The sequence below is a fragment of the Bactrocera dorsalis genome, chromosome 6 (genome assembly GCF_023373825.1).
Source record: "Bactrocera dorsalis isolate Fly_Bdor chromosome 6, ASM2337382v1, whole genome shotgun sequence".
NCBI lineage: Eukaryota > Metazoa > Arthropoda > Insecta > Diptera > Tephritidae > Bactrocera > Bactrocera dorsalis.
This window is the reverse complement of record NC_064308.1, coordinates 14,555,980-14,569,800: the sequence shown is the minus strand read 5'-3', so window position 1 is coordinate 14,569,800 and position 13,821 is coordinate 14,555,980. Positions and strand designations below refer to the sequence as shown.

The 13,821-nt window shown below is 35.7% G+C and overlaps 1 protein-coding gene across 1 annotated transcript in view; it reads right to left on the bottom strand.

Moving 5' to 3' along the window:
• LOC125779137 (uncharacterized) overlaps positions 1–8,702 on the bottom strand; it is a 154,822-nt gene extending 146,120 nt beyond the window's left edge. Inside the window, exon 1 of the mRNA XM_049459768.1 lies at positions 6,417–8,702. Coding sequence (XP_049315725.1) covers positions 7,617–8,702 — 1,086 coding nt within the window. The 3' untranslated portion in view covers positions 6,417–7,616. The remainder of the gene's footprint in view (positions 1–6,416) is intronic.
• Between the last annotated feature and the right edge of the window lie 5,119 nt (positions 8,703–13,821).

Genomic DNA, 13,821 nt, shown 5'->3' with positions numbered 1-13,821 from the left:
AATAAATTAGTGAAAAGTCTACTTCAATATTTTTGTGCTTTGGTTACCGCTTTGGCTCTATGACAAGGGGCTGAAATATGCTGAAAATAAACTTTTTGGGCTTGTTCGGACAGCTGTTCAATAGTTCACAAAACTCCTTCTCTCAAAATTCCAATTTATATTTTGGCATTCACAGATCTTTTTAGAATAATTAGCGGCCCAAACTCAAACTTGGTTACAGCTCCCTACACCATTAAATAAGGCGAATGCTTTACGATGGGCCAAACACAGTTTTCCAAAAAACGCTCCCCTTTCCTACGACGCACTGTGGCATTTCCGTCGGGTTCCAACAAATTAAATTTCGACTCATCGGAAAAAATAACATTTCCCCAATCTGATGTAGTCCAAGTTTTGTGTAATTTTGCCCACTCTAGTCGGTATTTCATCATTCGTGTAATGAGAAGTGGCTTTTTGGCTGGACGTTGCGCTCGGAGTCCAAGATTATTCAGCAAATTTTGTATAGAACTTGTAGTTATTTTTACCCCAGTGGTTTCGTATAATGTTGCATTGATTGTTCCAGCATGTTGAAAGCGATCATTAATGCATATCCGTTTAATTTGTCGTTTTTGTCGAGGTTTTACTGTTTTCAGACGTCCACTGCCCTTTTTTCGAGCTATTCAATTAAAATACGTATCATTTTTAATTATTATACGCACGTTCCAATCTGTTATGCCTATTTCACGAGCTTTTTGACCTTTGGATAATTTATTTTATATAAAGTTACGATTTCTGCTTTCTTTTTTTTTGACACCACCATGTTCAACTTAACTTGTTTTTACAACTGATCCAAAAGAAAAAACCGCAAATTCTGTAATAAACACGTGCGGACGCTAACGGTTTTAAAAATAAAGGTAAAATAATGTAGTCACATGACAAAACAGCTAAATAAGACAAATAGTGAATTTTGAGCAAACAGTGACAGTTCAAAATAGGAATATTAGAAAATTTTCGACTGCGTGGGTTTTTTTTTTCGCTGAGTGTATAACCACAAATGTGAGAAATCGCTTGTAATGGGGTTTCTTCCATAGCTGAGGTATGCTCAGCCGCTCCAGGGTCAGCCTTGGGACCCACGAACCCTTAGCAAATAAAAGATTTAACTCAATAGATGAAGTGTCCACACCCCCTTTCAGTGGACAGCCAGACCAGCGTGATGTATACAGTGGCGATGAAAACGAGCGAGATTGGCGAGCCAGGCGTTGCCGCTTGTTGAAGCTGACACGGTGATGAAAACGAACGGGATTGATGAGCCAGGCGTTGACGTGTTCTCGACGCGGCTACGGCAGTGCCATCGCGAGCATTGGCATCACCCAGCGGTGATGCCTTTGCTGCGCAAGGCACGCGAATTCCAACTACCGGGCAGGGCCATCGCGAGCACTGGCATCACCCGGCGGTGATGCCTTTTCTGCGCGAGGCCTGCGCATTCCCCCAACTACCGGGCAGGGCCATCGCGAGCACTGGCATCACCCGGCGGTGGTGCCTTTTCTGCGCGTGGCCTGCGATCCCTCAACTACCGGGCAGGGCCATCGCGAGTTAATTAAGTAATCTCTTTGGGCTTTTAGCTCTAATATCTCCTGTTCTTTTTCTTTAAGTGATTTCATTAATAATGAAATTTGATTCATCGCATTGTCAAGTAGTTCTTGGCAATTTTGATGACTGAAGGATCAATCGCAGAAATATGATTCGGTTTGGGTCCCCGGACATCGAACCTCAAAAGGAATCACTTCTGCCCTAGCTTTTTCTGTTTCCCTAAATTAATCAAAACCCTCCTCCTGAGCAGCAAAATTCTCAGGCCCTAATCGAATTACCACGTCATTTGCCTCCGTCTGTTCGACTAAGCTACCCATTCCAAACACTAAATTATTTTTTGGAATTACAGCCACTGTGGGTGCGTACAAACTACTATCGGGAACTGCCCCTTAACTTGACCTTAATTTGTTCCTCATCCGGAAAGAGAGATGGCGCTGGCAGGCGAATAGCTCCTTTTTTGGGGTGTCTGTTACCTCCAAAAGTCGCATCCATTTTCCTCGCCTATGAAAATTTTCATAAATTTAACGAAAGAATATGAAAGCAAAATGGTTAGTATAAAACAAAGAAATCTTGGTTAGTTTTTTTTTAAATAACAATTAAAATGGTGAAAAAAAAGAAAACGCATGAAAAGCATTACATGAATGAATGAAGTGAACCAACCTTTAGAGGCATCATTTAAAACGTCGCCGGAATTTTTAATAAACCATTTATACGTTTATTTTCATACAAAAAAACTTATCTTTTAAAAACTATCATATTATCTATGACTAATTTTTACGGTTTAACAAAATGAATTACCTTAAGTAATTAATACTATTTATGGTATTGATAATTTAAAAGTAACATGTAATCATATTTTGTATAACTACGCTCTTATAAGTTAATATAATATTTACTTAATAAATTATATTTATAATTAAACACTTTCGTAACAAAAATTTTGTAAGCCATTTGTTCTTTAACCTAATTAAAACTAATACAGTTTTCATTATACTTAAAAAAAAGTTCTTAACTAAAACTGTATTCCGTAGGCCATCCCGAAAAAAAAAACATAACCACTTCACTTGGGTAGTTTGTATTGGTGGAAAGGCTGCCTGTAGATAATACACATGTGGCAAAAAACTGGTTTTGAATTAATAAAAAAGAGATTTTAAATTTTTATAATTCACACTTTTTTATATGCATAAGAACTAATATGCATTAAGGGGCTATCCCAGTGTGACACTTTAAAAAAAAATTTTAATTTTTTTTTTTGATAGTTTAAACGACATTTTCAAAATTGCTGACATCATAACTCAACGAGATATTGACCAACCGACTTCAAATTGAAACTGAGTATTCTATAGTATATTCTTTACTATACAATGAACTACGATCTTTTTGATTGGTTGAAAATTGTCAATTTGCCATTAAAAAAACGACAAGTGTTTACCTAAACAAGACACTTTTTTCGGAACCTCCGAAGACAGCACATAACTTCGTTATTATTCAATATTTTTGTAAAAACAAAAACTTAAAATATAGCCGAAAATATACCTTAATATGTCCAAAGAACTTCGAAATATTCGATTGAGTATTTTCTTTAAAAAATCACGAAATTCGCCTAAATTTCTATGGGTAACACTGGTATAGCCCCTTAAATATTTGATGAATGTACATATTATATATACGCATATATATAAAAATTCACCCAAGTATCAATAAAATACCTAATACATATTCCAAAATAAATTCATACCTTGCTAATTCTCGTTCCGATGGGAATTTGTAGAATGATTCAGCTGCCGCACATCCTCACACACAAGATTTCGACATTCTTCTGTAAACACAAACTTATTAAAAACTTCGACATATTTCTAATATGTATATTTGTACACCTTACCTTAATCTTGCTTTATTTCAGCAACCACACTTATACACAACAACACTAATATGTATTATTAAAATCTTCAACATGCATATGTTTCTGTTTAAACTCAATTTCCAATTGATGTTTTCCTATAACGGCTAACGAATTGCCAATTTGTACACATCGCTTATTTGCTGCAAGATCGGCATAAGTCAAAAAAATCGATTCGTCAGAAAACGCGTTTAAAGTTTTCAACTTACTACAACCTTACACGGTGACTCCAACCTTACACCTCTTCTCAAGCGGAGCATATAAGAGGTATTCATATGAATTTTTCACTCAACATGAAGTATGATATAACGAACAATTCTGCAGCATTAACTCAAAAATCACGTTTTTTGAATTATGCCGTTCTTGCAGCAAATGAGCGATATAGTCAAACAACAAATTACCACCCAGGATTGTATCCTACTGCATGCAAAAATTTAGAAATACTTGAAGCGTGTTTAAAAATTGCACAAAAAAACAACAACTGATTTAACATCAAACAACAAGTAATATCCCAATAAAATTGAACATATATTCAAAGTATTTCAATCTAATCACTTAAATAACGTAAAAACTTGCATTATTTAATATATTTTACAGTGTTGATCATCAAAATTTAAAATCTATATGTAGATCAAATGCTAACACAACACCCTGATTACCATGAAAGTAGCAAAAAAAGTGTTACACAACACCCTAAGATTTCTTAGAGTTGAGTATATGTATGTAAACAAAGCAAAGGTTTATTACTGTATATACTGAGGTGCAATATTTGTGACCACTTATTTCAAATGTTGCAGATTCGAACGGCTGTAGGATAGTGACCAGATGTTTCAGGAGTAGCCATTCGTCCGAAGTAATTAGTGGCAAGTCTTTTTCAATAAGTGCAATTGTACTTTTAACAGCAGCTTCAACTCGCACGAAACGCTCAATCATATTAAGAATAGAATTCCATCTGGTTTCCACACTTTGAATAAGTTTTATTTAATTGCGTTGAAATGTTAAAAATTTCCCATTTGCAACTACACTATTCTTAAAGTAGCCAACGATTTGGACAGCATTCCAATAATATACTGCGCATATCAAATTTTACATTGAGAAAATGAGCTGTGATGGCAATAAAGCTAACGGTACTACGCGATGTCCAAAAATCTGTTGTTATGCACAATTTGGAGCCTTCACATATTTTTTCTTTCATTTGTTCAAGCTTTCATACAATACAGGTATTATTGTATTAGAAACTGAATGCCTACTAGGCAACTGATAATCTGGCCTTAGTGCTTTTACGAATTTGCGAAATCCATTTTCTTTTACAATGCTAAACGGCTGTAAATCCTTTATAAAAAGCATAGGTAGTGCGTCATCGATTGCCTTTTTTGTATTCGTAGACATTTTTGTCCTGTCAAAACCCACCGTTATTTTTGTTTGTTTTAAACAAGTTGTAGCTAAGAATAAAAGCGATTATTAGTAATTTTTAAACTTATAACGAACTCAAACTTACTTTCAACTCTTCCCTTTGTCTCGAATCTCCTGGCTCATTATCAATATCTATTGGAGCTTCCGAGTTAGAGGGGGTTTGAATTACAGTAGTTGTAATATGATTTACTTGTTTCTATTAGTAAAGCAAAAGTATTATAAAAAATGTAAAATTATTATATATCGTAACCTGCAATGCAAAATAACGTTTAACAACATTTTCGGAAATTGACAGTGGCATGAATGAAACACGAAATAAAATGGAACATGAGTGAAACAAAATTTTAATATTGGTTGAAACAGGTTTATTTCTGAACCTGATAATGTTGAACTTATGTAATATTATGTATGTAATTTGAAGTAGTGAAGCGTAATCAATAAGACACTCAATTTCAAATTTTTTGATGATACGTTAATTTGCATTTCAGGTGACGATATACATATACCTTTTGAGTTGGTAGTTCCACTGTAGGATGTCTATTCTGGACATGTTTTTTTAAATTTTTTAAAGATGTTTTAAATGAAATTTTTGATTATTTCATCTACCACTTCAAGGCTCGTATCCAGCTCTTAAGTAATTGCTCAAGAAAAAAATACATTATTTCTTCAAGTAGTTTTGACATCTGGTAACGCATTGTGAATGATCCACATTAGAAAAGCAAGATAGAATAAACAAAGAAATTAAACTGTGTGCGTAATATGTATGCATGTATGTGTGTTGTAACATAAATATTTTCCTTGCGATTTAAGGGATGTCGTTGATGATTGGTAAGTTTTATACAACATTTCAAAATGAAATATACTTCATAATAATGATTTTAACTAATTTAGTACGAATTTAACGATTACTTTGAATTTCCTTCAAGATAAAATTGCTGCTTTGATGTTTCTTCGGAAAACCAAGTTTGCCATATTCGCATTTTATTGAAGAAAAAAGTATTAAAAATTAGTACTAGATTACTTTAGAGCTGCATACTAGCACAAGTAAATTTATCGCAGGAATGTTTCTTGATCGTTTTTTAAGGGTGTTTTTATATGAAGATTTTACATTTCTTGAGAGCTGGATACATGGTTTTATCAGAGAACGTATATTTATAGAGAAGGTTCACGATAACGAAAATTTAGGGATATTTCAATTTTGGGACATTTACTGTTTTTGATGAGCGTGTTTCATCACAGAAAATTATTAGCGTGTTTCACCACTTAACATCAGGGGACACGAAAATAGCAGAATTGAGCATTTTCAGTGTTAAATGAGAACAATAATGATAATTCCAATGTTAAGGAATGTACGCTTACAGATTCCCTTTTTTACTATGCGCAAACGATGCTGCATATAATTTATAGATCGGTATACATACATATCGCTCATTTGCTGCAAGACCGGCATAAATCAAAAAACGTGATTTTTAAGTTAATGCTGCAGAATTGTTCGTTATATCATACTTCATGTTGAGTGAAAAATTCATATGAATACCTCTTATATGCTCCGCTTGAGAAGAGGTGTAAGGTTGGAGTCACCGTGTAAGGTAGTAGTCAGTTGAAAACTTTTAACGCGTTTTCTGGAAAATCGATTTTTTTGACTTATGCCGGTCTTGCAGCAAATGAGCGATATATGTATTTGTTATGAAAGCACATAAGTACGAGTATGTACATATATATTTTAAAATTGAGCTATTTTATGATGAATTCCATAAAATCTTTGCAAATGTATAATTCAATAAAATTTGTATTACATTATTAAATATGCATTTTATATACATAGATTTGGTACGACATACATATGTATGTATATTTGTATACTTAAATAAATATTTGCTTTGGTCAATAAACTTTTCGATATCATGTTAAAGGACCAAGTGGTCGCACATTTGCCCATATATAATTATGTTTGCATGTAAACAAATATAAAAGAACCATACGCATAATGTTTGTACATTTGTCTACATGCAACAAATGTATGTAAATATGTAAGTTAACACCAAATTAGTTAGATAATAATAAATTAGCTAACACAGCAAAACACAAAGTTCAAATAAAAGTTATAAACCAAAATTGCTGACGACACGTCTGCATTAATTCAAAAACAGGAAACGCAAAATAACAATTTGCGGAAATCAACAACAACACCACAGCAGAGTTACAACGTCAGCGCAGCCGAGTTTTATACGGTCACATTGAAGTGCAATGTGACCATAAATCATTGATAGGTATAGAGTAAGATACAATTGTTAGTATTAAGCAGTCGAAATTAAGTAGTCGTAAGGAAAAGTTCAATAAATGATTAAACTTTAAAAAAATTTGTTTTTTTTTCCACATTTAAGTGGAAGAATGAATAATTGGCGCCCGAGCTAAAAGAAAGTGTTTCCTTCGCGTGGATATAGTAACTTAGTGCAACAGGTAAAGCAGAAAGTGCTACCTAAATTGAACAATAACGCATATAGTGCAACAGGTAAAGCAGGAAGTGCTACCTGAATTGAACAATATCACATAAAGTTCAACAGTGCTACATACTACAGTTCAACGGTGCTACAAACTACAGTTCAACAGTGCTACGTACAACAGTGCTGATTGATGATTTTTTAAGAGCTTGATAACTTTTTTAAAAAAAAAAACGCATAAAATTTGCAAAATCTCATCGGTTCTTTATTTGAAACATTAGATTGGTTCATGACATTTACTTTTTGAAGATAATTTCATTTAAATGTTGACCGCGGCTGCGTCTTAGGTGGTCCATTCGGAAAGTCCAATTTTGGGCAACTTTTTCGAGCATTTCGGCCGGAATAGCCCGAATTTCTTCGGAAATGTTGTCTTCCAAAGCTGGAATAGTTGCTGGCTTATTTCTGTAGACTTTAGACTTGACGTAGCCCCACAAAAAATAGTCTAAAGGCGTTAAATCGCATGATCTTGGTGGCCAACTTACGGGTCCATTTCTTGAGATGAATTGTTGTCCGAAGTTTTCCCTCAAAATGGCCATAGAATCGCGAGCTGTGTGGCATGTAGCGCCATCTTGTTGAAACCACATGTCAACCAAGTTCAGTTCTTCCATTTTTGGCAACAAAAAGTTTGTTAGCATCGAACGATAGCGATCGCCATTCACCGTAACGTTGCGTCCAACAGCATCTTTGAAAAAATACGGTCCAATGATTCCACCAGCGTACAAACCACACCAAACAGTGCATTTTTCGGGATGCATGGGCAGTTCTTGAACGGCTTCTGGTTGCTCTTCACCCCAAATGCGGCAATTTTGCTTATTTACGTAGCCATTCAACCAGAAATGAGCCTCATCGCTGAACAAAATTTGTCGATAAAAAAGCGGATTTTCTGCCAACTTTTCTAGGGCCCATTCACTGAAAATTCGACGTTGTGGCAGATCGTTCGGCTTCAGTTCTTGCACGAGCTGTATTTTATACGGTTTTACACCAAGATCTTTGCGTAAAATCTTCCATGTGGTCGAATAACACAAACCCAATTGCTGCGAACGGCGACGAATCGACATTTCACGGTCTTCAGCCACACTCTCAGAAACAGACGCAATATTCTCTTCTGTACGCACTGTACGCATTCGTGTGGTTGGTTTAATGTCCAATAAAGTAAACTGAGTGCGAAACTTGGTCACAATCGCATTAATTGTTTGCTCACTTGGTCGATTATGTAGACCATAAATCGGACGTAAAGCGCGAAACACATTTCGAACCGAACACTGATTTTGGTAATAAAATTCAATGATTTGCAAGCGTTGCTCGTTAGTAAGTCTATTCATGATGAAATGTCAAAGCATACTGAGCATCTTTCTCTTTGACACCATGTCTGAAATCCCACGTGATCTGTCAAATACTAATGCATGAAAATCCTAACCTCAAAAAAATCACCCGTTATAAACTACAGTTCTACAGTGCCACATACTACAGTGCTATAGTACCACGGGTAAAGCAGAAAGTGCTACCCAGAATACAACACTCCACCCGAGGAACACAACAAGGCAGCATCACGGGAAATAAAGGCCCCTCAGTAGGATAATAAACGAATCCAAACAGGACGTCATAGGACAGCCAGCCCGGAAAGCAGAAGCCTTAATTAATATGCGACTCAAAATAGTATTAATGTAAGTAAGTCGATAACCCAAACAAAATAAAAATATTCTTGAACACCTTTGTTTTAAATAAGTAAATGCTCACGTTACATTTGAAATGTAAATATATAATTCTAAATTCAGTTTACAAGAGACAAATTTAATAATTCGATCGAAAAGCCAAGTTTGTTATCTAAATAAATACCATATTAATAAACTTTAATCAAATAGATAGTATTATTTTAATAAATTTATCTAAAAATAAGCACTACTAGATCTTGTTATAAAATAAGAAGACAATATCTTTCATCTTTTGGTTTCTCCGAATACGTAGTTCGAATCAAATAAACTAGATTTAGGTACATATTTAAAATCTTAGAATATAAAACACGGCTTGTACAGCCAATAATTTACAAAAACTAAAGCTGCGATTCACCACCTTCGGGGGGACCCTCCAGCTTATAACAAATAAAAACTCTGCGATTCCCCCGGACCCTCCAGAGATTTATAAATTATAAATTAAATAACAAAAGGCTCGTACAGCCAGTAACTAAAAATAAATAAAAAACCTATAACAACGCTTAACTCTGCGATTCCCCCGGACCCTCCAGAGTAGAAAAGCTACCTTTCCTAGAAGGGTTAACAACGAAAAATAGGAAATTAGTTTTAGCGAAAATAAAATAATAAATAGATTTTTTTTTAAATATTTCGTAATCCTCAAGTAAGTAAAAGGGAAGAAAAAAAATGGCAAATCCAAATAACCTCATAAGGCCACCAGTACTACCCTCACGTAATCCAAATCCTGCACAACCCGATTTAGCAAATCAAGTAAGAGAACTACTAGGTCAATTACTACTCACAGATGGACGAAACATAATACAAAGTATAATTAAGAATGACATGATCCCAGCACCCATAGTGGACCAAACGATTGACGAACGTTATAGGAACAATCTTTCAGATATGGACAAAATCCCAGACGTTGTCAGGTCACTTAGAGAATTTAGCGGAATCCCCACCGAATTTAGCAGTTGGAGGAAAAGCGTTGAGCGCATCCTCAAAATCTATGAAAATTTGATAGGCACTCCAAAATATTTTGGAATCTTAAACGTAATTAGGAATAAAATAGTTGGTAAGGCCGACGCGGTACTCGAATCTTACAACACACCGCTGAATTGGACAGCGATCTCTAAATGCTTAACAACGCATTACGCGGATAAAAGAGATTTAAGTACATTGGAATATCAAATGACGTGCATTATCCAAGGACGTCGATCGGTACAAAGCTTCTATTCGCAAGTATACGCACATCTGTCACTAATTCTTAACAAAATCGCCTGTATGGAGATGAGTGAAGAGTCAATACAAATTCTTTCTCGAACCTATAGGGAGAAAGCCCTCGATACATTCGTACGAGGACTTTCAGGAGACCTCTCCAAATTGCTTGGTATGAAAGAACCTGCCGACCTGCCAGAAGCTCTGCACCTTTGCATGAAGCTAGAAATCCAAAATTTTAGAACCACACACGCGAACAATTACAATACACCCTACAGAATGGATAGACCACAACTTCCCCCAAAGCCACAACACCAACATTTCCAAAGACAAGTCTATACACAACCCTCTCAACAATATTTTCACCCAGAACTCGCATATATGCCACGCACACAACAAGCGTTTTCGCCAAACGCATACCGCCCACAACAATTCGCACAACGCACCTATTCAACCATTCAACAGCCCACAGTATAACACCTATAACAATCCACAATATAATCCTTACAACAATCCACCCCCAAGACCTCTAGCGCAAAAACCATTACCAAAACCGGAACCAATGGACATAGACCAAAGTATTAGAACAAACGCAATAAATTATGCCAATAGACCGAACTTCAAGTATGCCGGAAAACGACAGGAAGGACCAAGTTCGAATTTTACGAATCCACCCCACAAAATTCAAAGAAGTTTTCATATAAACTGCTCTCAGATACAGCCGGAAGGCCCCAATTCTGCAAACCCTCTTGAAGAACCAACATACCACCATATTCTTGACCAGGACTCTCTCAACTACAATCAGAACCAACCCGAAATCCTAGACCCAACAGATATACATTTTTTAGAATGAAAACTTCTTCGCTTCCTTACTTCGAATGTAGAACAAGGAGCGGAGAAATTCTTAAAATACTACTAGACACAGGTTCTAACAAGAACTACATACAGCCTCATTTAGCAAGGAAAATAATAGAAAATAATAGCCCATTTCATGCAAACTCGATAGGAGGCAAAAGAAAGATCACCCATCACACATATATAAATCTTTTCAAGCTCAAAAATCAATTAAAGTTTTTCCTACTACCCACCCTAACCACATTTCACGGAATATTAGGTAATGACAGCATAAAAGAAATTAACGCAATAATCCATAGTAAGGATAATTTTATGATAATAGCAAACCACACGAAAATTCATCTAAAAGAATACAAAACACAGGACGTAAAAGACAAGAAATGAGGAAACTCATCCATAACATAGCCATCTTTTCTCCGAACCTAACGAAAGACTGACCTACACCACCAAAGTAGTGGCCCTCAGGGACGAAATAGACAAACAGATAAATAAACTATTAGAAGACAGCATAATAAGACCATCCAGATCGCCCTACAACTCTCCGATATAGGTAGTCCCCAAGAAAGAGGACGCATCGGGAGAGAAAAAGTATAGAATGGTCATCGATTATAGAAAACTGAATAGTGTCACCGTGTCAGATAGGTATCCAATACCGGAAATAAACGAGGTACTTTCTCAACTAGGAGACAACAAAATATTTTCTGTAATCGATCTGAAGAGTGGCTTCCACCAGATTCCTCTTAAGGAATCCGATATTGAGAAGACAGCTTTTTCCGTGAACAACGGAAAATATGAATTCACGCGACTACCCTTTGGGCTTAAAAACGCCCCTGGTATATTCCAACGAGCGCTTGATGACATCCTAAGAGACCATATAGGGAAAACATGCTACGTCTACATAGATGACATAGTCATATTCAGCAAAGATAAAGAGTCCCACCAAAAACATATTGATACAATTTTTGACACCCTAAATAAAGCTAATATGAAAGTTCAGATTGATAAATGTGAATTTTTTAAAACCAAAGTGGAATTTTTAGGCTTTATTATTTCATCAGACGGCATCTCAACCAATCCCGCCAAGGTTCAATCAATAGTCAATTTCCAATACCCCAAAAACCTTAAAGATTTGAGGTCATTCCTCGGCCTTTCAGGATATTATAGACGCTTCATAAGAAGTTATGCTTCACTTGCAAAACCATTAACAACCCTACTCCGCGGCGAAGAAGGTCACATCTCGAAAAATATGTCAAAAAAAGTCCCCATTACACTTAGCGAAGCAAAAGAAGCATTTGAAAAAATTAAATCTGCACTCACTTCCGAAGATGTGATTCTTCAATATCCAGACTATAAAAAGGAATTCTCTCTACCCACCGACACTTCCAAACATGCAATAGGAGCAGTCCTAGAGCAAAATGGAAGACCAATCACTTTCATTTCGCGAACTTTAAGCAAAACAGAGGAAAACTATGCAACTAACGAAAGGGAAATGCTTGCCATTATCTGGGCACTCAATTCCCTCAGAAATTATTTGTATGGTACTGCTAAAATTACCATTTATACGGACCACCAACCCCTTACGTACGCACTCAGTAACAAAAACAACAATTCCAAATTGAAAAGATGGAAGGCAATTTTAGAAGAATATCATTATGAAATAAAATACAAACCAAGTAAAGCAAACGTTGTTGCAGACGCACTCTCCAGACCATTTGAAATAAATTCGTTATCAGTTGCCACTAATTCAGACGAAAGCTCTTCGCATAATTTAATTCCGACCATTAATACCCCAATAAATGTATTCAAAAATCAAATTTGGATCTTAACAGACCAAATCGATAGCTATCAATTCAAAATACCCTTCCCTACGTACCATAGGCACATTCTGACTAAACCTAATTATTCAATAGACGACTTGACAGCAATACTAAAGCGCTACCTCAACCCTTCAGTTATTAATGGAATATTCACAACCGAAAAAATAATGGGGCAGATTCAACAAATCTATCCCCTACACTTCAAGAACTACAAAGCTAGGTACACACAAACGCAAGTTAAAGATCTCATTACAAACGAGCAACAAGAGAATGAAATACTACGAACACATAAAAGAGCTCATCGAAACCCAGTAGAAAATAAACAGCAATTAATAGAAACATTTTATTTCCCTAAAATGCTCCAGAAAATTAAAGCAATAGTTAAAGAATGCGGCGTATGCGCAGAAAACAAGTACGACAGACATCCCAATAACCCAAAAATTCAAGCAACTCCTATTCCCGAATACCCAGGACAGATAATCCATATAGATATCTATATTACCGGAAAAAAACTAATACTGACTGCCATAGATAAGTACTCAAAATACGCACAAGCGAAAATATTAAAATCAAGAGCTACAGAAGACATTAGAGAACCACTTAGACAGATCATTTTCAATTTTGGAGTTCCACAAAACATAATAATAGACAATGAAAAATCATTAAATTCCAACTCAATAACTTTTATGTTAGAAGACCAACTCAGAATAAAAATACATAGGATACCTCCACATACTAGTACAGCTAACGGTCAGGTCGAACGATTCCATTCAACCCTATCAGAAATTTTAAGGTGTTTAAAATCGGAAAAGACAGAAAGATCTTTTGAAGAACTGCTGGACAGGGCAGTATATGAGCACAAT